The sequence below is a fragment of the Vespa mandarinia genome, chromosome 22 (genome assembly GCF_050613455.1).
Source record: "Vespa mandarinia isolate Hongniang chromosome 22, ASM5061345v1, whole genome shotgun sequence".
Lineage (NCBI taxonomy): Eukaryota > Metazoa > Arthropoda > Insecta > Hymenoptera > Vespidae > Vespa > Vespa mandarinia.
Window position 1 is genome coordinate 615,812 of NC_140831.1, and position 24,313 is coordinate 640,124.

At 38.7% G+C, this 24,313-nt stretch overlaps 1 protein-coding gene and 1 long non-coding RNA gene across 43 annotated transcripts in view; one reads left to right on the plus strand and one right to left on the minus strand.

The window, feature by feature from the left end:
* Positions 1 to 24,313, minus strand: part of LOC118442821 (uncharacterized) — a 404,525-nt gene that overhangs the window by 242,262 nt on the left and 137,950 nt on the right. The gene's annotated exons all lie outside the window — the stretch shown is intronic.
* Positions 1 to 24,313, plus strand: part of LOC118442789 (CUGBP Elav-like family member 1-A) — a 269,901-nt gene that overhangs the window by 106,633 nt on the left and 138,955 nt on the right. The window contains exons 1-2 of one of the 42 annotated variants that reach the window (XM_085663565.1): positions 7,709 to 8,174; positions 8,735 to 8,953. The exons of the other annotated variants lie outside the window; for them this stretch is intronic. Coding sequence (XP_085519691.1) covers positions 8,856 to 8,953 — 98 coding nt within the window. The 5' untranslated portion in view covers positions 7,709 to 8,174; positions 8,735 to 8,855. Of the gene's footprint in view, positions 1 to 7,708; positions 8,175 to 8,734; positions 8,954 to 24,313 lie in introns of those variants that run through there. 42 annotated transcript variants of the gene reach the window in all.

Here is a 24,313-nt window from a genome sequence, read left to right on the forward strand (position 1 = left end):
ATTAATTTCGATCTCTACGAATCGTCCAACCTCGCGTCTACAAAATTTATAGAGAAATTCTCTCCGTGAAACGTTCAACCGTTCCTCTTCGTCCTGACACCACCAACGACATTATTGAAGCTCAACTTGCGCATTGCACACGAGTACATTCATAGAAACCATTTAAGAGAGGTAAAATGCATTTAATCGTCCGTGCTGGAATGGTACACGTATACCGTGGAAAATGATTAGTCTTTGGCGGCAGTATGTATATTCTACGTGGAGAATACGTATGTGCATATGCATGAGAAAGAGAGAAAGAGAGAGAGAGAGAGAGAGAGAGAGAGAGAGAGAGAAAGGATAAGGTCGGTACAATTTAAAGTAATTAGGTCGAGCTCTCGTTGTCGCAGGATTGGCAATGCTCTCGGTAGGTGGTTGCTAGTAGGCAGCCAGGTAGATAGTAATTTGCCCTGCCAACGAATAAGTGAGAGAGCAGTGATCTGAGCCAACCTGGAAGTAAACCTTTCACAGAAGTCTAATAGAGTTACAGTCCAGGGGTCCGAGGATTACTGGAAAATACGCGAGGGGCGAGGCAAGGGCCACACCGCTGCATTGCGGTACGTTCCCCGATACATTCGTACGCACACACAAACGCGTAATTCTCTTCGGCGAAAGAGAGAGAGAGAGAGAGAGAGAAAGGAGAAGATAGAAATGCTCGATTGTACGTGTATGTGTGTTTCGTTATCTCCGTCTCTCTCTTTCTCCTCTCTCGGCGACCGAAGGGTTTTATCGGCGGATTAGCATTACTTTACATAGTTTCGAACGGGTTTGCATAGGTTTCAGAGCTTCCTGCGTACCACATGGCGAACGCGTGGCCAGTGTAAAGCGAGTTGCGTCGCGCTACGTTGGTACGTCGCGTTATACGCGCACGTTATATGCTGCCGCAAACTCGACGAATCTGCAAACCGATGTTCCCTCGGATCTCCTACCAATCTTCTATAATCTCACTATCGAACTCCGCTCGGGCTCTCGTCGATCTACCTCTTAATTGCGTTCGAAGTATCAAATGCTCGATGTATCAAACGTGATACATATGTACTTTTCGATCGTACTTTCGATCGTTTTTTCTTTTTCTTCATTCTTGTTTTTTTTTCTTTTCTTTTTTTCCTTTTTTCTCTTCTTCAATATTCAAATGAGTTTTCTTTATAAATTTGCTCGATAATCGATCCTTTTATAAAAATAAAAGGAGAACGGTAACACCGATCTAAAGACACTTTTCCATTATAACGATAAACCGTAATTGATCGACCGTAATTGATATTAATTAGTGTATTTTAATAAAGGAACAATTAAGAAAGTGGGACGAAAGCGCGAGTCAAATGGTAGATATACAGATAACGAGGAGGTGGACGAATGGATGGCGAAGACATAAGAAGTGGTGGCCAAGATTTATATCATGAAGGAGGAGACGCGTGGAGGGTCGAGTGTAAAATGTGGAAGAGAGGGGTGATGGGTGAATAAGGGGAAATGGCTATGCGCACCGGAGTTTTACACCGCGGCACCTATTATGCTGTCTTCCGAAGCATAATAGACGCTCCACTAATTAGAATGTCCCGTACTGTGCTTTTGTCTTCGCTAGAGGGTAGAAGAAGAAGGATAGAAATGGGAGAAAGGAGGAAGAGAAACGGAAGCCCGAGAGAATCTAAGTTGAAAGGAGAGAAGGGATTATTGGACGATCTTTTGAAAAAGACAATTTTTATCTTCTATCATAACGTATTTTTTCAGTAACTCTATTTTCTATCTCTCTTATAAGTTGTAAATGGTAGAAAAAAAAATAGATGACTGGAATAGATGAACGGATTATCAGATTATTTTTCGGATTCACAAAAATTACGAAGATCATTTAGGAAGATTGATCTTATTTTTGGCTATTAAAGTTTAATTTCTTTATTGTTCTAAAAAGTTTGTGACCAGAAAAAGATTAAAGAAGTTATTCGAAGGAATGTTGATTCCTTTCGAACTGAAAATTTCTAGGTCTTTGGAACGGAATTATTATCCTAATAAGATTCGGCCAGGCGTGTTTAAAAGATTTCAACATCTCTCGTTACTTTCTCTCGCCGAATTTTATTTCTCGTCCTCGAGCACGACGACGCCTACCCCCACGGAAGTTTTTCGCGTTTAATTCTGGACATTTCCTTGCGCCTTCGTTGTTTATCTCGCGCACAACAAGATAGTCGGACTTAATTTAACTTCGAGGCTCTTTGTGCCGGCAGAAGGCATAAATTTTAAAGTTTACCACCCCCGAGGCCATTTTCAAGCTGCTCGACCGCTTATAATTCGAGGCACCTCCTTCTATTCCATCTGGATGCTTGAGAATTAACTACGAAAATAAATCTCGTTTTATTACGGAAGTAAGAGCGTCGGTCTCGCGTCATTGTCGGTCTCGCGTCATATCACGTATCTGTATATTTTCGAAATATATAAATATGTGTATATATATATATATATATATATATATATTTATTTATTTATTTATTTATTAATATCTGTATACACGTTTATATATATATATATATATATGTGTGTGTACTCGAAATATGTATGTTCAAACGTTATGCTGGCAAGCGTATTTTCATTAATGGAAACGTATTAAACTATCGAGAATAACGACCACTGGTATATACGAGAGTTGGCATTAATAATGATACTTGATTTTCAAGCATTCCGTACGTCAGCCGCATAAACGAGAAAAGTAGTAGCGAGCGAGCTAGCTATTTCGTTTATCGTTAGATACGATTTATCACTGAGATTCGTGAAACCAGCTTAGCTACGTACTCGACACGATACCCGCTAAATCTACGTATGCCTGTCTCGAATGTAATTCCGTAACGAACGTCTGAAAAAGGTGTTGAAAATTCGCGGACTGGAAAGACGTAAATGGCATAAAAAGAGAAATAAGAAGAGAAAGGGAATAGAACTGAGTAGTAAGAAGGGAAAGAGTATAAGCAAGATGAAGAAGAAGAGTAGAAAGAATGGAAGCAGAATTATGCAGATGTCGGATATCCGATGTAGGAGCTGGGTAGTCGGGTATTCTTCTTCGAACGGTCTTTTAGCCAATAGACATCTGGGATTTCCTGAATTGAATGTAAATTACCCTTTGCTCTGTTCGTGAAACGGATCTATCGTTAAGCCCCTGCAAATAAGATCTTTTTTGTCCTTCTTTTTCCCACTTCACCGAAGTGCGCGCGAAATTCCTAAGGGGTAACGTACACTCAAGAAAAGGCACGAAGAGGTAAGAATGAAGTAGGAAAGACATTCGGGAAAGGCGCCAACATTCGTTTGTCCACTTATCTGTCTGTTTCTTTTTTAATTTTCTTTTTAAACGAAAACAAGACGATTGAAAATAATTATTCTTACAATATTCTTTAATCGATTATGCTTTATTTCTTTAATGATTTATACCAGAAAAAAGATAAATAGATATTTATGTGTGACGTTTTACAGATCTTTTCAAAATTGTAAACATCTTTAATAAATATCATTTAATATTTCACATAAAATCGCTCGTACATCGTGTACTTGCAACGTGAAATTTCGTTCGTCGCGTTACGCATCGTATTTCATGCGTTAATTGCGAATATTAGTCGACTTAGATATCGAAACGAGAGAAAAAGAGAAGCTTGGAGAAAGAAAGGGACATAAGATAGACAAACAAAGAGAGAGGGAAGGAGAGAGAGAAAATAGAATGGCATTGTGAAAGAGCTGGGACGGCGCATACAGGACAAATTAATTGGTACAACCCGAATGTGCACATTACGGCGTATTTACAGAAGCGAGGCGACCAGGTCTGCATCAATTTCGTTATTACTTGAGTGCTCATTGTGCTCTCCCCTTTTCGTCTCTCTCCCCTTTACCATCTCTTTGGAAAGACCAGCGTTCAGACGAGCGTTAGTAATGTGTACGAGAGCGATGAAACGCAAACAGCCGCCGATATTATTCATCCTATTCGGTCTTGCTTTACGCCATCCTTCTGTGTCCCATCCTCTCTAGTGCGTGGGACGATTGGCCAAAGTGAGTTCTGTGCCAGAAGCCATATTTGAATTACCTTTTGGTAGTCTGTTTTAACTGGACTTACATATCAAGATGAACAAGAAAAGAAAAAAAATTCATCTTCGATACGTTCGAAGTAAATCACGTTCAATATGTGTATATACATGTATAAGTAAGTTTTTATTAGGAGATCGATTAAGACAATGTTTTCTTTTTATCTCTCTGATATTAAAGAATATATACGTACTGACCATAAATTTTATTTCCTCGTGAAGAATGTCTAAAAAGAAATAGTTCGACAAGCATATGACTCTCTCTCACTCTCTCTCTTTTTTTTTCTCTCTCGTTCTGATCTTTCGAGCGATAACGGCTGCTCGCTTTTCCTTTTGTGGACACGGACTTCGCGTTCGTAAAACTTTTTCCTGATGCTCGAGAGCCAATTTAATCTTCGCCCTTTGGCGGCAGGCTGCCGTTTGTGATAAGTTGGCGCGCAACGAGCGAACGAGCGAGAACCGAAAAGAAAGTGAAAAGAGGAGGGAAAGAGAGAGAGAAAGAGACGGAGAGAGAGAGACAGAGAGAGAGAGAGAGAGAGAGAGAGAGAGAGAGAAGAAAGGGAAGAGGAAAAGGACATCGAGGAAGCAAAGTTCGAATCCAAAGTTACTTCGGTCAATGCGATGGAGGAACCCTCACAGTCAAGGGTTTCCCAAACGAAGTCCTTCTAAACATCGTCTGGAGAGAGAACGAGAGAGATAGAGAGAAAAAGAGAGAGAGAGAGAAATAGAGAAATAGAGAGGACAGTTACGCTACGACGTTTTCTTGTCGGCGCTATGTATCTTTTCGATCCCTTCCCTTTTATCACTTTACCTTCTTCTTTAGTTTTCATTTAAAACACTTTGAAACTAATAACGAATAAAATTTTGATCGATCATAAAGCGTGTAATCTCTTTGAGCGAAGGATCTCACGATCACCTTGAAAGGCTGTCAAGTCAAATTTTCTCTTTTCTTTCACGTTAATTGTCTAGCAGATGGTAGTCACGTGATCTCGTAAACTTTTTTAATATACTACAGGAAGGCAAAGAGATAGAAAAAAAAAGAGAGGAAGAGAGAGAGAGAAAGAGAGTGAATGAATTAGTGAATAAATGAGAGAAAGAAAGGAAAGAAAATATCATAAGAAAAAGATATTAATTTCAATTTATTCCTATAATTAACACGATAGAAACAACGATCTCAAGTGAATTTCATAGCAGCACGGTTGGCACGCTGCCCTCATCTTTCATCTTCGTCTTCTCCTTTATAAATGTTTCCCCGTATCTATCCGTGTCTATCCCATCTATTTACCATTCACATTCCTCGCATTTTCCACATTCGCTACGACATATAGAGCAGAAAATAACTTTCTCGCTCGTTCTTTCTATGGTAACGGTACAATAACGCATCTTTTTATAATACTTAAGAATGAAGTTTAGTGATTTACGTTGATCAAAAAAGAGTAGTTGTATACTCGCTTCTCAACTTTGGCACGAAACCTCTTTGTGAATAAAAGAATAACGAAGACAAAGAGTTCTTTCTTCTTCTTTATGCCTACTATCGATCTTTTTTTCTTCGCACCAACGAAATTCTTAGATACCGTATGTTCGATGGATATAAGTATATTCTATCAATCGTCTTACATGAAATTATCATTCCGTTTTAGAACACTTGTTGGCAATAATTAAAAACGATTTCCAAAATACTCGGTAATAGGAAAGAAAAAGTATAGCTCCACTTTAAAAGAATGCCTCCTCAAAGAATAAATTAAATAGAAACAGCTGATCTATTGTTATATCTCAATGTTCGCTCATACGTCAATGATAAGCCCACCTGTATACACATGTTCGCTTTAGAATCACCGTACCCTACGTACGAGTACGCGTATGCCCCCATTACCCATCATATGTTCTAGCTGTATCATTCCATAGCTGTTCATTTTTTTTTTTTTCATTTGTTTATTAATCCGAGCTACGTGTATTTGCGCAGGATATTTAATGTCTTCCGTAATCATTTCCTTGCGTCAACGAGTATAATGGATATGTAGAGAGAGAAACAGAAAGAGTGATAGAACGGGTGAGAGAGAAAAGGAGGAGGAAGAGAAGGGACCTACAGCCTTCGACGAATAAAAAAGAAAAACAAAAAAAAAAAACAAAAAAAGAAAAACAAAAAATGGTCGACATCAGATAAAAATTACACGAACGAGGGTCAATGTATGCCAACGTATAAGGTTATCGCTGTCCGTGTGTTTTAAAATAAATGAAGTATTAAATTCATTCTCGTTGTTCGTTACCTCACTGCATATTAAAACTTCCATATCGCGAGAGGTAGAAGAAGAGAAAGATAGAGGCATTCGTTGATACGCCGAGCGGAAAGGTCGAAGAGGGTGAAAGAGGTAAAGAGAAAGGGGGAAGAACTCGTACATTTTTTGCCTACACTTATTCTCTCATCAAAGTAATTAAACTCCGCCAACGAGGATCTACTCTCCTCTTTCTACTCTGTCTCCTTCACTTCCTCTCTCTCTCTCTCATTCTCTTTCTCTTTTTCTCTCTCTCTCTCTCTCTCTCTCTCTCTCTCTCTCTCTTTCTCTTTCTCTCTCTGTCTCGTCGATGTAAAAGACAAAATCAAAATTCGCCTCTCGACTCTGCGAGCAAACGAGAAATACGAAAACAAGCGAAAAAAGAGAAGGGAAAAGAGAAAGAGAGAAGAAGCATCTTTAAGGACAATATTTTCGAACTATGACTTTGTACCTTGTTATTTTTCGATTTGCACACATTTTACATAGCTCATCTGATCAGATAAAATTGTTAATTAAGTTTTATGCAATATAGATACAACGTCATAGACATTGGTGGAATTATCGTAGATATATATATATATATATACCTGCTGATCGTTTAACTATTTGGTTAATGAACGATATGAAAAAAAAAAATTATATATATCGACAGAAATCGATAATTTAGCGATTTAAACTTTTCACGATTAACTGTGTATTTTTGTGTAGACGCACAGCAACGTTCAAAAACTCATCCCAGTCAAGTGCAATGAGTGTCCGTCCATTAGTAGGCAAAGGCTCGTTAATATTTGCAAACGAAATTCTATGTTGTATCTATCCTACGAACACGCTCAACGATATAATGCACAATGTGTTTACGATATGCGAAAGGAAAATGAAATTTCAAAATGATCCTGCAGTCGTAAATGCCAGTCGCATAAAAATTTGATTTTTATCACATTCAGATTATTCCGACGAGTTACGTAATCGAAATTGCAATTCTCCCGTTCTCCCGAATGGCGGGGGAACAATTTAAAACGTTTTTTAACTGAGCATACATTACACGGGAAAACTTCGATTAATTTATAATGTACTATATGTATAGATACCTACATAGATACAAAGATACATACAATATATCTCTTTCTCTCTCTCTCTCTTTCTATATATATATATATATATATATATATATATATATTATATGTATATATAGTGTGTGTGTGTGTGTATGTACATATGTAAACGTTCGATCGGCTAAAGTCAGCAGTAATATTCCATCTATAAATTTATCGTCGAGTTTCTATCTTTTCGAATGGATAATATTCTCTTCACGGGATACCGTGTAAGAAATAAAAGAGAAATTTATCTTCGTACGCCTAAGAAAACAAAACAATCTCGTCTCTTACACATATTTACAGGCATTGTCACATGGATTAAGCGAGAAAAGAAAATTACAGCGAAGGACGTTGTCGTAAATATGTAGATATACATACATATATACATACACGTATAAACCGTACTTTGTTTACAATTATTAGGATCAGGACAAAAGGTCTTAAAATTTCCCCTACCACTTTGCCAGAGATAGCAAGACTTCTTCAGTTCTTCTCACACGTTCGAACGATTCGTCAAGCTTTCATTCGCTCCTTTGTTCGTTACCTCGGTGCTCCATTCGCATCGAGATAAACTTTCGTTCCGGTCAATTATCGTGCTTGCGGCTTCTCGTAGTTGCATTTTTCTTTTGTTAAACTCGCTTTTCGAATTTTCTCTTTACCGAGTTCGGTACTCTTTCACTTCCTCCAATTGTGCTCGTCGATGTATCATCTACTTCATTTTTTGGGTAAGCTGTGTATGAACTTTAACAGAAAAAATGTGAGAGAGAGAGAGAGAGAGAGAGAGAGAGAGAAAGAGAGAGAAAGAGGGGGGAGGGAGAGAGAGACTGTGTTTACTTGGATAAACGTTCGTTGGAATATTCCAGAAAACCACGAGGTTCGTTGAAATACGTTACCGCTTCCTCTGCATTCGACTAACACAGAGTCCCCACTCTCTTTCTTTCTCACTCTCTCTCTATTTCTATCTCTAACTCCATCTCTCTCTCTTTCTCTTTTTCATCTTTCTCTTCCTTTTTTGTCGGCATTCCGTGATTTGATTCATTAAATACGCGTGCTTGCAACGAATAAGGTACAAAAACGCGAAGATAACTCGGCTAGAATTTAATATTATTATACGGACCGTCCGAGAAGTTTTTAACTTGCCCCGGCACGGAACACGTTCCTTGAAATTTGCCGTTTCTGGTTTACGGAGAATTAATTCGAGCATTGATAACAAAGTGTTATAGCTATCTACGAAAACTTGTCGAAAGTTTTCGAAAATATTCTAAATTTGATGTATTTATTACAGCAAATCGTTGAGAGCTTTTACAAAGGATCACGAAGGAAAAAGCTTGAAAGTGCGTGAGCAACGATAACTATACAGTTGCTTATAATATATAAGTACGACTGATAATTCATTAGAAGGTGTGATGTTGCAGCAACATAAATTGATCCTTGATTATAAATTATTGAACAATATGTCAATGCACGTAGACGAGAATAAAAATAACATCGAGCAATTCGACTGGTAAGAGAAACATATTTTTTTCTTTTTTCACTTCTTACTGTTACTAACATTTAATTTTCAATCGTACGAACTTTCTTTATTCTAAATATAACGATAACAAGTAAGAGGCTTGCTCGTTCGTTTTTCGGACGAAAAAATGTTTATGAAATGTTGTTATGTACAATGAAACGCTGAAGAGAGGTCACCGTCGAGTCATTAGAAGAATTAGACGACTCGAACTATCTGTATTTTATATTATACAAAAGAAAATATCTATTTTGGTAAAATATAATGTTACGTAATATTGATCGACAATCTTCTTAGAAAGTCACCGATTTCTCGTTAATTCGATTCTTCGTATAATTTATTATTTTTATGAAAATATGAAGGCATTTCGTGAGTGGAATGGTAAGTCGAAAAATAAATTTTCTCTAAAACACAGCTACCAACGATTATGCATACAACATCGGTTGGCGTTAAGTGTTTCTTTCTATTATCTTTTCCGGACTCTCTATGCTAGTCTACAATCACTTTTTTCCTTTTCTTTCTCTCGCTTTGCCAGTACTCTCACGGAAAAAGGAAAGGAAAGAAAGAAAAAAAAAAAAAAAAAAAAAAAAAAAAAAAAAAGAAAGGAAAAAAAACTAGAGAAGTCAGAAGGCAGAGTCATTAAAGAGTTTCGCGCCACCGAGCTTCGAATTTTCCTTCCGCTTGCCTTTATTTCTTTCCTTTCTCTTAGATATCTCCTTTCCTCCCCCCTCCCTTTTTCTCTCTCTCTTTCTCTGAATCCCGCTAACGAAGCAGCTGCATTCTTATCGATTCCTTTATCGTTTTGATTAAACACCAATCGAGAAAGCAAACCTATAGAGGATTTCTCTCGACAACGGGATTAAAATATTGCAAGGAATGAGAAATATAAGTGAGAAATAATATATACGTATATCTAGATATCGAAATTCATGAAATAATTCATAACAATTCATGTTTATTTTAAAATGATATTAGAAGGTTCGCATAATTTTTAATTACGAAATAAACGTTTACCTATATGGCGGCATATAAATGAATTATTATTTTTTTTATCTCGAACGTCGTATGCGTAATTCAATAAGATAAAGCAGTCGTTAAATGTAAACGATTTTTCGCTACGATAACTTCTTTCTAATTCTTATAAAACGTTAACAAGTAGAGGGGAGACTGTAGCACGAATATGAGTATGAAAGAGAAATAATTCTACGAGTTTATTATATGACCAATGTAATGTTACAATGAAATACGAAGAATAATGTTGAAAGAGGAGGGAAAAAAAATTATTTCATTCGGTAAACCTATGATGCATGCATATATATTGTACAAGATAAATCTCTACATGATAGAAAGAAATAATATCGATGAAAAAGCAAAACTTTTCCCTCTTGTATTTTCGTCACTGATGACAACTCACGTAAACGAATATTTACGTCTCTCGTCTAACATGTACTCACTCGAACCTGTTTCGCATTTTAAAATACTCCGTTGTATATACTCAACGAAGTTTCCCTTTGCGCAAATTTTCTTCTGCTATTTACTTTTTTACCATCTATTTCGTTAATTGACGCTCTATGCAAAAACATCCGAAAGAATAAGCGTGCATTTTCTTTCTTTCATGTAGCCGAATGTAGTCGACATGGATTTTATGACTTTTTCCAAACTTTCAGCGAGAAAAAGTCGAAATAAAGATAAAGAAAATCGAAAGAAAAAGAAATTGAGAGAGAGAGAGAGAGAGAGAAAGAGAAAGAGAAAGAGAGAGAATCACATGACTTAACAAAGTTGTCGACGGGGAACTCGGGAGCGGGTTGATAACTATAATATCAGTTTGGTTATCTTCTGTTTAACACCATTGTGTCTCGGCGGACGAAGGGTGATAACGAATCAGCATCTACCTCGGTGATGGCATGGGTGCGAACGGGTAGAGGGTGGTTGGCAAAACGAGACAATGGTGCTCCAGGCACTGTGAAGATCCCGTAATTGAATTACACTCCGATAACCGCTTATCGCGAGCTACCTCTCTTTCTCTTTCTCTCTCTCTCTCTCTCTCTCTCTCTCTCTCTCTCTCTCTCTCTTTCTTTTCCTCCCTTCCCCACTCCGTTGGCTTCGAAAGCACGGACCCGCACTGCAGGAAAATAACTTTCGCTTATTGCACGAAATGGAAAGAGAAAGAGAAGGAGAGAAAATAGGAGGGATGGCCGTGCAGCCAGAGTGGAAGCTTTTTTCCATTGATTCATTCATTTCATCTTTCACCATCCCCAGCCAATGCCAACGAAATAATTAGTTCCCTTACCGATTCCCTCGGCTGTACTCGGTGCGCCGGATAGACGGAGGAAATTAAATTCGTGCTCTACGAACGATCCGCGAGCATGCCGATCCGATTCGTTCCTTTGATTCGACGAGTACTCTTCCTCTTACCCTTCATTCCCTGTTTCAGTCTCTCGCCCTTTCTCTTTCACTCTTTCTCCTCTCTCTTTCTCTCTCTCTCTCTCTCTCTCTCTGTCTCTCTCTGTCTCTGACTCTCTGTCTCTCTCTCTCTCTCCCTTTCACTGTCATTAATTATCCACTCTAAACAGACGAGAAGGAACTTTATTGTGGCCCTTTTAATACATTATTGCCTCGCATCAAAGGAAATATTTCTCTTTTCTTTTAGATTTTTCCCATCCGTTCGGTCGTAGTTGTTAAATTATAATCGCAATCAAATCAGTTATCTTTGAAGCATGGAAATAGCTACGTTACGTCGATTATAATAAGAAAATAAAATTTTCTTTTTTTAGTTATCTGTCTCGTCTGTCAATTTTCGTATTTCAGAAGACGAACTTTCCGTGAATTGACGGATACACCACAATGCGAAAGGTGGATCTCGCAAGTTCGTCCAACCAGATGCTGAGAATGGGATGCCACGCGCTGAAATCACCCCAAAGCGTACTGTATACGCTCCGTTACGCGTGCTTCGAGGGGTATAAATTCGAGGGTCGCGAAACGGCTGATTCGGGAGTAATTTTCGGCTATCTCGCATAGGCACTCGCACGACGTTGCATATTTTTCAAGCTTTCCAAACTTTCCCACGTTTTCATGTATTAATTGGAAAATAATTACAACGCTCGTTCCCATCGCTCGTTTAGCTCATAATGGCGGAATCTTTATCGCAGTCACATAAAAATAATTTTCAAAAATTACTGTATTACTCTCTGCCAAGAAAACAAAGCAGAGCTATTTATTAACGTTTCGAAAAATTAAGAATGGCCGAAGTTCGATATAATAAAAAAAAAAAAAAAAAAAAAAAAAAAAAGAAAGAGAGATATATAGTCCATTCGTTTCGAGGCAGATGAAATCGCTAAGTGGAAAACACACGATAGGTTAGGCACTTACAACGAAGTAAAAGAAAAAAAGAGGAGCAAAAGAAATAAAAAGAAAGAAATATCCACAAGATAAGAGAGTACGATCTCGTGCTATGAAAGCAGGTATAATCGCTTTAATTAACAAGGAAGCAATGGCTACTGACCGCAGCGGCTGAAGCGAGAGCGAGAATGAGCGTGGGAGTGCGAGGAGGAGGACGGACAAAAGCGAGAGAGCGCAAATTTGAGCTCAGCAGAAATTCTGCCCCAATTACCGATCAGTAATTGGACGCCGCGAGGCGTATCGCAGTCGTGGACGATCTCGGTACGATTATCGAATCTTCGATCACGCCGACTGAAACTCGTAGGCGCTAGTGGCATCTCTCTCTCTCTGTCTCTCTCTCTCTCTCTCTCTCTTTCTCGATCGCTAGTATCGAATTGTTTCACTGAGTGTTCCATGATTTTTTGCGGAGTATTTTTAAGCTACGCTCAAATTGACCGAGTTCGGACAAACGAAAAGTACTTTCCCATTTTTTTCTTTTTTCTTTTTTTTTAATTCAAAATTTTTTCTTTTCTTTTTTTATTTAAGGAGATCCTAACAGCACGATTTATTTTTAGAAATGAAACTTAAATATTTATTAATTCTTCTGATTTTTCTTATTCTCTTTTATGAGAATTTCGTTAGATCTTTTTACCTCTTTACCATCTCTTAATTCTCTATCTTTCCTTGTCGCAATCAATATAACGCCAATCCCCATCCATTCTGACAATTAGTAAGATCTTTAAGATGGATCATTTGCAGGGTCTTATTTAGTCGCGTTAATTCAGCTCGCTTCGGTCGCTTCGGCAACGAGAAACGAATATCTAAAAGAGACGAAGATGGGAAAAAGCGCTGAAAGAGAGAACAGGGATGAACTAACGGACTGACAGATCTAAAGAGATAAAGAAAGGAGTAAATCGGTGTGAGTGAGAGAGAGAGAGAGAGACAGAGACGGACAGGATGATTCGATAGAGATAGATAGGGTCAGAATGGTGAAAGTCGACGAGAATTTTCAGTAATTTCGCAGAAACCATCGCAGTTGCTGAATCTGCTGCTTTCTAAGCATTTTTTCTTCTTTTATCGGTGTTCTCCTCTTATCCGTCCTTTTTGTAACGAACGTTTTCCGCTGATCGCGAATTATTTTTTTCGATGATCGATTATCGTCGATTTCTTTCTTTTTTTCTTTTTTTTGTTTGTTTTATTCGATCATAATGACATAATAATAAGCGATTAATTACAGGAGAAAGGAGAAAGAAAGAAAGAAACAAAACATTTCCTATGAAATTCTCGAGAAATTAGATGAGTGAAGGTTTTCAATCAAAAAAAAAGAAAAAAAAAAAAGAAGAAAAAAGAAAAGAAAAAAGGAAAAAAAAAGAAAAAAACAGGAAGTATCTATGAAGGATAGCTCTTAAAATCGAATAAATCATTCTCGGAGTTAAGAGATGTGAGAGGTTGAAGGGGTCGTAGAACGTATGTCGGTATGAAATTGAGAGAAAGGGATCAAGAACGCGTATGGGAAAAAAAGAAAGAAAGAAAATGAAAAAGATGAAAGAGAGAATGGTAAGAGAGAAATAAGAAAAGGGTATAACAAAGGAGTCGAACGTTTCTTCTCTTTAAAATGTTGTTTGCAAGAGGATACTGTGTACGTGTCTCTATCTCTCGTTGCTCAGGGACCTTCTTGTTTCTCGTCGAGCTGACTGGGTGGCAGTATGCGTTCACGGATGTAGGGATTGGGATATAGGGACATCACGTTGGTGATGGTGACGTATACACTCTCAGTGCGCGAGCTCTACTCGAGAGGGCGAGGAAGAGATATATGGTGGGCTAAGAGCCGAGAAGAGAAAAGGGGTGAAAAAGTTTTGTATGCGGCTTTCGTATCAGCGGACACTACACGTGACTGGCGTATCTAGTAGAGAGTTTAAAACGTGGATGGTCACCCTTCTATCCTTGTTCTCTTCCTCCTTGTTCTCTTCCTTCTCTTCCTCGTCCTCCTTCTCTTCCTCATCCACCTTCTCATGCGTCGTATCGTACCGACGTAGGAGGACGCAAAATCGATAGACATTTTCGATTTTGCACGTCCTACTACGCGCCCGCGGCTCCAATACGCTATCCGTGATTTGCTCGAAGATTAGTCCTTCGTGGTATCCGTTCGAAATTACCTATCGCCCTTCGCACACGATCGTCCAGCGTGCCCTTTCGCTCTTCTCTCTCATCTCTATCAATCTCTATCTCTCTTGCCAGCATCGGCCTACGGTCACACCAGTCGCGACTACTGTGATAACGTGGAATTTCATTTCCTTCACAGTAAATACGATTTCCAGCTCGCTCGCTCGTCATTCCACGCACAGTAGTCTGCAGTAAAAATCAAACGCAAAACAATGTGACTCAAAGCATTCAATAGAACATTTATTGGAAGTACTTATTACTTATGTTATTCGAGAGAGAGAGAGAGAGAGAGAGAGAGAAAGAGAGAGAGAGAGCTTTGTAAAAAACGTTTTCTTCCGCCATTGTTCATCCTTGCCAATGCTCAAAGTATGTAATAATTGTAATATTCGTTTATCTCTCGATAATCGCTCGTTATAAGTTATAAATTACTAGAGAGATATATCGTTGTGGTAGAGTAAGTTAGAACGCGTACAGATTGAAATGCGCGCGCGTGTATGTAATTGCAGTGTTTCGAAAGGTTCGCGTTCGATGGCGTTCATTACAAAATTAATTATAAATAATTATGTCTCGCACTATCGTTAATAAATCATTAAAAAGCTGACGGGTCGGAAGAACAGACTGGCGAGTAAAAGCAAGCAAACGAGAGCGAGAGAGAGGGAGGGAGAAAAACAAGAGAGGGCTCGGAAACGGTGGGATGAAGTGAGGAGTGGCAATGAGGTGAGGAGGAGAAAGAGGAGAAAAAGCGGAGGAGGAATATCGGTGGTTACCGTATCGCTCTGCACGGCCGGCACGCCGAGGACGTATTTTTCTTCATTAGCGCAAGGCGCCCTGGTAAACTGAAAACAATTATGCAAATTCTCCTCCCTTGCGTCGCAGTCCCTTCCCATGTACCCACCATTCCGCAACCATCCCCCCCCTTTCGAGTCAAAGTCGCCCTCTACCTCGTCCGCATCACCACCCACCACGTCTCCACTTTTCCTCCCTTTTTCTCTCTTTCTCTCTTTGCGTTCGCGCTTCAGGGCAATACGGAGCTCTCTTGTCGCCTCGCAAATGAAGGGGGCGGTCGTGTGGCAGTGATGCAAAAGAGGGTGACTGAAATGTGAAGCTGCCAGAGCTAGCGTTATAGAGAGGGAGCGAGATAGAGAAAAAGAGAAAAGGAGAAAGAGAAATAGTTGAAATAATGGGAAGAAAGAGCGAAGGAGATTTCGCTTTCTGATTAAAAACTTTTCATAACAAGTGCACGTAACGTAATAACGAAGAACAGACTTTCGAATATTTTCGATTTCGTATAAAAAGAAAATACATTTCACGACTTTATTGTAGTAAGAGCGAAAGACCGATGGAAAGGCAAAGCCTGCGTCGGAATTAACGTTTAAATCGATTTTCAACTTGGACGTCATTAGGCGGCGGTTGCACCGATGCGAAATTAATTCCTCGTAATCTGACTTGATAATTAAGATTTAAAAGTGTAATGCACGTCGCGCGTACTTCCTCCACTTTTGGCTCTCAGCGTATATCGGCCTTCGTATATTTGAATTTTTCCGATCTCGATACGCTCTACATAAGTAATATCGTCTTCGCAACGAGTTGGGAGCAATTATTCGTAAAATAATTGCTATCGGGTGAATGACCTCGCTCGAGTAGCTCCGATGTCGAGTTCGTATTTTAATTCGAACCAAAATATATATCGACATTTGACTTTGCATTTTTATTACCATAATTACTATCAGACCATCGTCGTCGTTAATAAATCGTATAAGTTATAAAGAAGAGCATTTTGAACTGAATAAAAAAAAAAAGGAAGGAAGGAAGAAAAAAAAGAATGATAGGCTTGTTTCGTTTACATCATGGAGCGATGCAAATGTGTAGGTCGATTTTCGAGATTCAATGGCAGTACTTCGTACGAATCAACACCCAACTATTCAAGCCCCGACCGTCATGGAATAACGCTTTCAAGAGTACTCCAGGGAATGAAAGGAGATAGACTACGGCGGACCTTGGTTAATTTCCTGTGGCTAATGAAAGACCATACGCATACACTGCCAAAATCTGTCCCTTCGCTCTTCGCACCCTCTGCAAATTATATCGGTTTCTAATGTGAGCTTTGAGTTTATGATTCTTCGTCGATATCAAATAAAAATTTTCAATACTTTTTACAAAAGTAATTGAATCGATCATAGAAAGAGTAATATAAAATATAGGAAAAACAGGACCGAACAAATAAGAAAATGACTATAAGATTTTTTTTTTTTTTACTTTTTAATACCGAACACGTTAAAGTCGTAGGTACCAAATGCATTGCATTTTGAAAATAGTCCAAATACAAGATTTACAGAGATAGGTCGATGCAAAGTTTTCAATTGGGTTTCGGTAGACAGACCGTGGCGAATTCCCTCCTGAGAAAGAGGGATAGAGAGAGAGAGAGAGAGAGAGAGAGAGAGAGAGAGAGAGAGAATGAGAATTCGAAATACGGTGAGCAAGGCGAATCTCAAAGTGACAGATCTCGATGGAGTATCATTGGCTTTTCGAAACAAAGATACGATTCGCGTCGTATGTATTTACGTTCTCTTTATATCTACGATCCATAGAATCGATCGTCATTTCTTGAATTTGAAATTATTACCATGACTAACGTGTATACGTATGCCAATGCCAATTATAACAAAAAGCTTCGAAATTATAGAGCTACTGCTATATTATTTCTATGTATTTTTAATTAATAACGAACGCGAGCGTACTCTCAATACATTATATGATACTCGTCGAATGCGATTTAGTTTAATTAAAGGATCATTGACAATAACTTTGTATAGAAAAGCGTGTATTATCTTGAAGTATAAGCGTAACATGTATATATATATATGTATATACACACACATACATATATGTACGTATGTTGCGTATTGTCTACGGGAAGAAAGGTTCTCGACGATAATCAGATACCCGAGATAGACCCGACTAATTTGCTTTTGCTCGGCTCTTCGTTTGTTATAACGAGCCTGGACATCGCCCGAAGTTACGGTCCAACTCACTCGTGTACAAGGAGAGCAGCTAGTATTCGACTAGCGAGTATTTAACGATTGTTACCGTTAGATAACCTAATAAGATGCAGAGATTCTCGTTGCACCAGCTGCAATTTGGAAGTTGTGCGGTTAAGCTCTACAAGTCTCGTAAAATAGTCGAGTAATATGGGAAACGGTAAAACGTATCAGCAATGCTTATGTTACATACGTATGTATATACGTAATGTATGTGTGTGTATATAGAATCGAGGGCATTAATGGCACATAACGAGAGTATCCTCTTCAGTTTCTCGAGTTTCCTTTTTCGTATATCTTCTATATCCGCAAGTTGAAGGGAATACATTCACTATAGACCATTAATACTTTCGATATTACCTGCATATTGTTCGAAAAAAAAAGAAGCTATATTATAGATGATTGATATTACGACAATGTAATTTATAATTTATTCATCTAAGGGCATAAGGGTTTGGTAACGTAAATGTTATATTACTTTTCTTTTGTAAATCTCGAGGCGATCGTAGGAAGATCATTTCCGAGGATGTTCGAGAATTCGCAGCTACCAAGCATCCCGCTAACGTGTCAACGCACGTGCCAGAAGGGCTTTGAGGCTAACATAACGTAGCCTTCTGGGATTACGGGCATTCGGAATATCCTTCGTGCCTCGTCCAACTATCACGGTCAATGGCTACGTCGACAATGACAACGATGCTTTAGTTCTAATTATATTACCGATAGGTATCCGTTGAATATTTCCCCTTCTTTCCTTATATTTTTATATAGAATTTAGAAACGATACAACTCAAATAAAGCGATATAACTCGAAACGACTCGTTAGCAAAGGTAATATGTCGTAATTAACTCTTTCGTTGTCTCGAGTACACACTCGTACGCGATTAAAACCGAGTATGCGTTCACGGTATGCAGTCTATGCAGCATTATCGACTCACGATCAGTGCCAGGAACGCGTGTCTCCGTGCACATCTTAGTTTGTGTTTGTTACGCGTTACCGATTACATGTTACCGCCACGATAGTTTCAAACTCAATTATAAAGTGAAATGGAGCCGGCGCGTCTTTACCGGGGTGCGTAATGAAAGAGTCTGGGAATGTAATTAAGTCATTTTTACAATTAAATTGGGGAAAAAAATTTAAAGTAAACAAGAGCATTCATGATCGCGATGGCATTCTGTTTCTTCCATCTCCTTTTTCTAATATATTTTTTATTACTTACTCATTTCCGCCTTGAATAATCAACTTGTACAGGAGAATTTTGTGCGAATATTTGTGCGAAAAGAAAGGAAGAAAGAAAGAAAAGGGGAAAAAAAAAAGAAAGAAAAAATAACGAACCCCGATTGCTTCGCGAAATGAGTCAGCCGGCTTTTTATTCTTACGTAGAAAGATTTTTGCTTTTAACGTGCCGGATCAAAGGACAAGGAAAAATGCATATCGTCCCTGCGAACTGACGTTACCTTTAAGAAATTGCGGACGTTGAAGATGGCTCGAAGTTGAAACAACGGGTCACAAAGCGGCAGAGATGGCTCAGTGGGCGTGAACCTTTCGGTGGTGGAAAAAAAGGAAAGAGGTAAAAAAGAAAAGATAGACAAAGTAAGAAGGAAAGAAGAAGATTCGGGCCATGTGAAGCATTTTGCGAAGGAAACGCGAGGAAGCTCTCGAGGAACGAATAGAAAAATCAGAAGAATGCAGACCGACCCTTTTTCTTCTTCTTCGTCGTCTTATATTTTTTCTTTGCTCATCAGAGCATCGCCTATGCGAAGAGAGCATATGAGAAAGAAGAAACGAAAAAAGATGGGAAAAAAATTAAAAGAAAGGAGGGTGGGATTGCAAGTGACTAGGTGGAAATCATGCCCAGCAGGATCTTTATCCTTGACGATCCTCGTAATATTAAGCTCTTTTATTAATGGCTCGTTGCCGCGGTATCGTTTAATGGCCGCCCAATCGATTAATCGAAATTCGATAGCGCGTTAGCACGCATGGAAGCTACATGCACGTCGCCATCCAACAAATAATGCGCAAGTACGATGCCACCGATACGTTCTCGAATCGTCTCTCGTCAAACGGATTCTATTTCTCTCTCTCTTTCTCTCTCTCTCTCTCTCTCTCTCTCTCTCTATTTTCTCTCTATTTCTCTCTATTTCTATTTTCTTCTTTCTCTTTCGCGGTACTATTGTATCGATAAAATAAAAATGCGCGATATTCGCATCGATCGAGAGTTAATCCGCAAGAGCGTACGAAAAGTAAAATGAAAAGGAAAGAAAAAAAGACAAACAAAGAAAGGAAATAATCGAGTACGATGATACGAGTAGGTAGATTTTCGATTTTTTCTTTTAATCCGTGAAAGGAATTGTACGAGTGGAAAGTAAAGAGTCGATATTCGAGGTTCGCACGTGAAATTCACTTTTTGACGCGATTAATGTGCGAAAGTACCGACCTCGAGAAGAAAGATGAAAATATACAGTGGTTGCATAACAAAAAGTGCCTACTCCAATAATCTTCTCGCTTAATCCTCTTAAAACGTAGATCACGGAAGCTGAGAGTATGAGCGAGAGAGAGAGAGAGAGAGAGAGATCACTCGTTCTTTACGTTATGGACTTAGACCTTTGAATTGATAACCGTGGTACGTCAACTCTATCACCGACGACTGAAATTTTTTGCATTTGGAATTTACGTTCAACTGACTCGTGGTAGCAGCAGGGGAGAAGACACCCCTTCGCGAAAGAGAAAAGCCGAGTTGTGTTAACGTTCACCATCGTAAAATTCTTTGCCACGTTCGTTTCAACCCTCTCGCGAAACAAATTTTTGTTGCTTCCGTCGAGGGATTCATTAAATTCTTCGCGTTTATTAACAGAGAATATACGGTGTATATCTACCTGCGGAGAACAAAATTGGATGCACGAGAACGAGGCAAAATAAAGCGAGAGGAGTGATTTATAAACAATAGAATATTTTATTATGATAGTATATTTAAAGTTCATTATTTAGGAAAAAGGGAAAAGAAAAAGAGAGAAAGAGAGAAAAAAAATGTGACGATTGTAAATTTCATTCGTGAAAAGATCGTGAGAAATGGAATTGCAAAATCGTTCTCCTTTCGTTAATCCGACCGCATCGGGAAAGGCAGATTGCTCTCTTTCTCCTATGCTGTTACAAGAATTCTCATCCCCGTCAGATTCCGACGTTGACTCGGGTCATAGGATTAATGGTAGAAACTAAGCGTGCAGTAGCGTGTTCGACGTCGAAAAAGGATAAAAGAAGGAAGATAGCTACGAAGGTATAGCTGAAACATCGGACTGGATTTCGCGTAAACCCGCTTCTTATTTGTTGGTACGATAACTGCGGAAAAGTCGCGACAAATTCAAAGGAAAAAGTCGAAAACGTTTTCAAGAGAGCTCTTTGTCGGTCGAATTTCTTTTGCTCGTTATCTAAGTGATTGCATACCTTTTGAACTCGACTTGAAGAGTGGAAACGTTGAGAAATCAACCGGGAAGATTAAAATCTTCGATGTAAAAAGAAATTTGCAAAGTTCGTCGCGGTACGAGAAATTTACGATTTTGTTTAGCTTCGTATATATGTTTTATTTTTTATTGGTAATACGCATTAATAACGCGTAAACAACAATGACATAGAGAGAGAATAAAGAGGAAGGTACGGAGGAGAAAGGGTAGAAGCGGGCTTTTCAAAGAGTAAACGGCGCGTCCAGATTTAAAATCTGCAGCTCGGCGCGTTCTAGTCCGGTGAAACTTCGCCGACGGTAGAAAGTTAGACCCTATTCGAATTATCGTGAAATTACCTTAGTTTACCATACCACCGGTTGAGGTACGCTCTAGTCTCTACGATATAGTAGTTGTACGGCGAAAAAGCGTATACTTGTGTCCACGCGAACGTATATATACACACCAGTGAAACCCAAAGGTAAGGTACACGCTCTCGCGGAAGTGCCCTGAGCGTTGGAGCAATTTCCTCCTATGGGGTGGATCGGGACTACCACGCGTGCCGTTATACTCACGCGCGCATACGCTAGCATGTACATAGACATGCCTACGAGTAAAGCGATGCATATATGCGCTCGTCTTATATACATTATAATGATAATAATCGACGTTACTACGACCACTACTACCAGTGTACCCCTTAATACACGACCAACGATATAGATTACGCTTGGATTTGCGAGCGAGCTCTTTGCGAATTAAATATCCTTACGGATTAAATTAAAGCCCGGACGTAATGTATGCGCAACGTAATAGTGTCTAGTGCTAATAGTAATAATAAAAAGTACATAGGTCGCGAAATATTAATCTCGTGAAAATAAGAAGGAAAAAACGGAGCAAAAGAAATAAATAAAAAAGCGCCAGGCCGGGATACGACAAAAGGTAGGTAAAAGTTGCGAGCGGACGGCGATACGTCTTCGACAATTACCGTGGCAACGAGCAAAATTCCTGGAAAAGTTTCCTCGTAAACTCGAAATATTTTTATGCGCGAAACTTCCCGCGAAGATGGCTGCTCTCTCATCCACGCGATCCATAATATCTGTGTAAGAGGGCCGTACCGTTCCGGCAAGAGGCTCTCCTCGATTTACGAGCGACCCTCGACTCTTCGCTTCGCTTGGACCTTCCAACCCCCGATTTACTCCGCGTTTTACCCGACCCTCCTATCCACTGAGATGCTCGAGCAGGTGGCCGTCCTTTTCGAAAAAGCTCCTCTCTGACGTGCTAGCCTCTTTAACTCGTCGGCTTTTCTTCTTTGGATTGACACGTTTCCAGCGAACCATTCGAGTTCTTTTCGAGCGTAACGAAACATGCCCTGTATCGATTATACTCGACTTCAATTACGCTTTTTTCTTTTAAAAGACTTTTTCATGTTCTTTTTTTCTCCCCCTTTTTTTTTTTATTTCTTTTTAAGACCGCTACATAGATGAGTTCCACGAAGAGTGCAAGTCATTAAAATTTATCTTTTAAACGAAAGTTGCTTACGACTTGAATCTTCTCTTTCTCTCTCTCTCTCTCTCTCTCTCTTTAATTTTTAAAAATATGAATAAAAGTGTAGAAGGGAAAGAAAGATCGAGAAATCCCTACGAGAAAGAAAATATTCATTTATGGAAAGTGAGAATGAAAAAAAATTTCTCTCCACGAAATTATATATCTACGCAAAATTTAAAAAAAATACTCGCGTCATGTATCGTTATTTATGATTTAAAACAGCTGGACATTTTGTTCTTCTTCAATTGATATCAATTTCTTGTTCGTTTTAGACTTACTAACTCGTTCGATCGTGTCGACGAAGCGTTTAGAGACAAGGTCAGGTGCAGAGCCGAAGAAAAAAGAAAGAAAGACGATGACGAGCTTATCTTAACCCCTTTTTTCTTCTCACTTAGTCTGCTTTCTCCCTCGTTCGGCCTTGATATCCTGCAAAGTACAAAAGCGAGGGGGACTTCGTCCACGAAAGAGGAAGTAGATATAATCGAGGAAGAAAGCAGACGGCTCTGTTGCCTGTTTGATCGGCGGATCTTCTATTAAATCGGGTAGAAGGTCTAAGTCAGCAGGAAATTGCATAAAATTGAAAGGACCAAGCACTTTTCCTTTCTGTCTTCTATTTTACTCATGGTCTTTTCTTTTTTTTTTCTTTTTTTTTTTTTTGTTACTTTTTCGTTCTACGTGTCCCTCTTTTTCTCCTTCCAAGAAAAAGCGAACGGACGAGTTAAGGCAACGTTGATTAGATCTTTCACGGTTCGAATAAGACTATGCCAGTAATTAGAAAAATGACTTGAGTGAAAATCCAGGATAAACTGAACTTTTATATTACACACATACATATATATATATATACATATATATATATATATATACATATATATATATATGTATATATAAAAAGAAACAAGAAGAGAAAGAAAAGAAGATAATAAAAGAACGTAATAGCCTAAAAATGACAAATATATGATTCAATTCGAAGACAATAACGAATTTATTATTTCGACGATATAGACCTGATAAAAACGATGTGACGATTATATAGCATTTGTTAAATCTTTTCTCTCTTATAAATCTTGCTTTTTTTCTCACGGACGAAGTTCGAGACGAGGAAAAATAAAGAAAGTAGCACGAAGAAAAATGAAATGAAAAGTGCATCGAGCGTTCCCATCGGCCAACGAAGTTAGCAGTTTAACGCTAACTAGAGTCACTGGATGGAGACTCGTTTAGAATATCAAGGGGTCGGCTTATTTGTATGTAAATGTCGAGCTACCGGTTCATATCGGCCAAGAGCGTACGGTCCACCATGAACTTCTCCGCGTACAAGTTCGACTTTCTCCGACTTCGTTTATAACGCAATCGCATAAATTTATTCTCGTTACCATTCGCAGCTCCTCCGGTTATATCGCTTGGAAGGATAATCGCTGGCTTCTCTTTCTTTTTTTTCACGAGGTAACTATAAAACGATTTTCTTGATAATTTTTCCTTTCTTTTCTAATTTTTCGATGAAACGCAAACGATATCGTATCCAGTATGAAAATGCAGTCTTTGAAAATCGATCGTTCGAAACGAACGGTTGGGATTATTTGCATTCTTAAAAAAAAAGAAAAAAAAAAGAAAAACAAAGGAAAAAGGACAAGAAGAAATAATCATAGGATTTTATATCAGGATCGTATTATAAGATCGATTTCACCTATCGCCATGGAAAACAATAGGAGAGGATATTCGATGCACGAATTGGCAGGAAGTCGATCGCCGAGGGGCGCAAGTAGAATTGTAAAAGTTTTGCGCTACGTTAACTCTG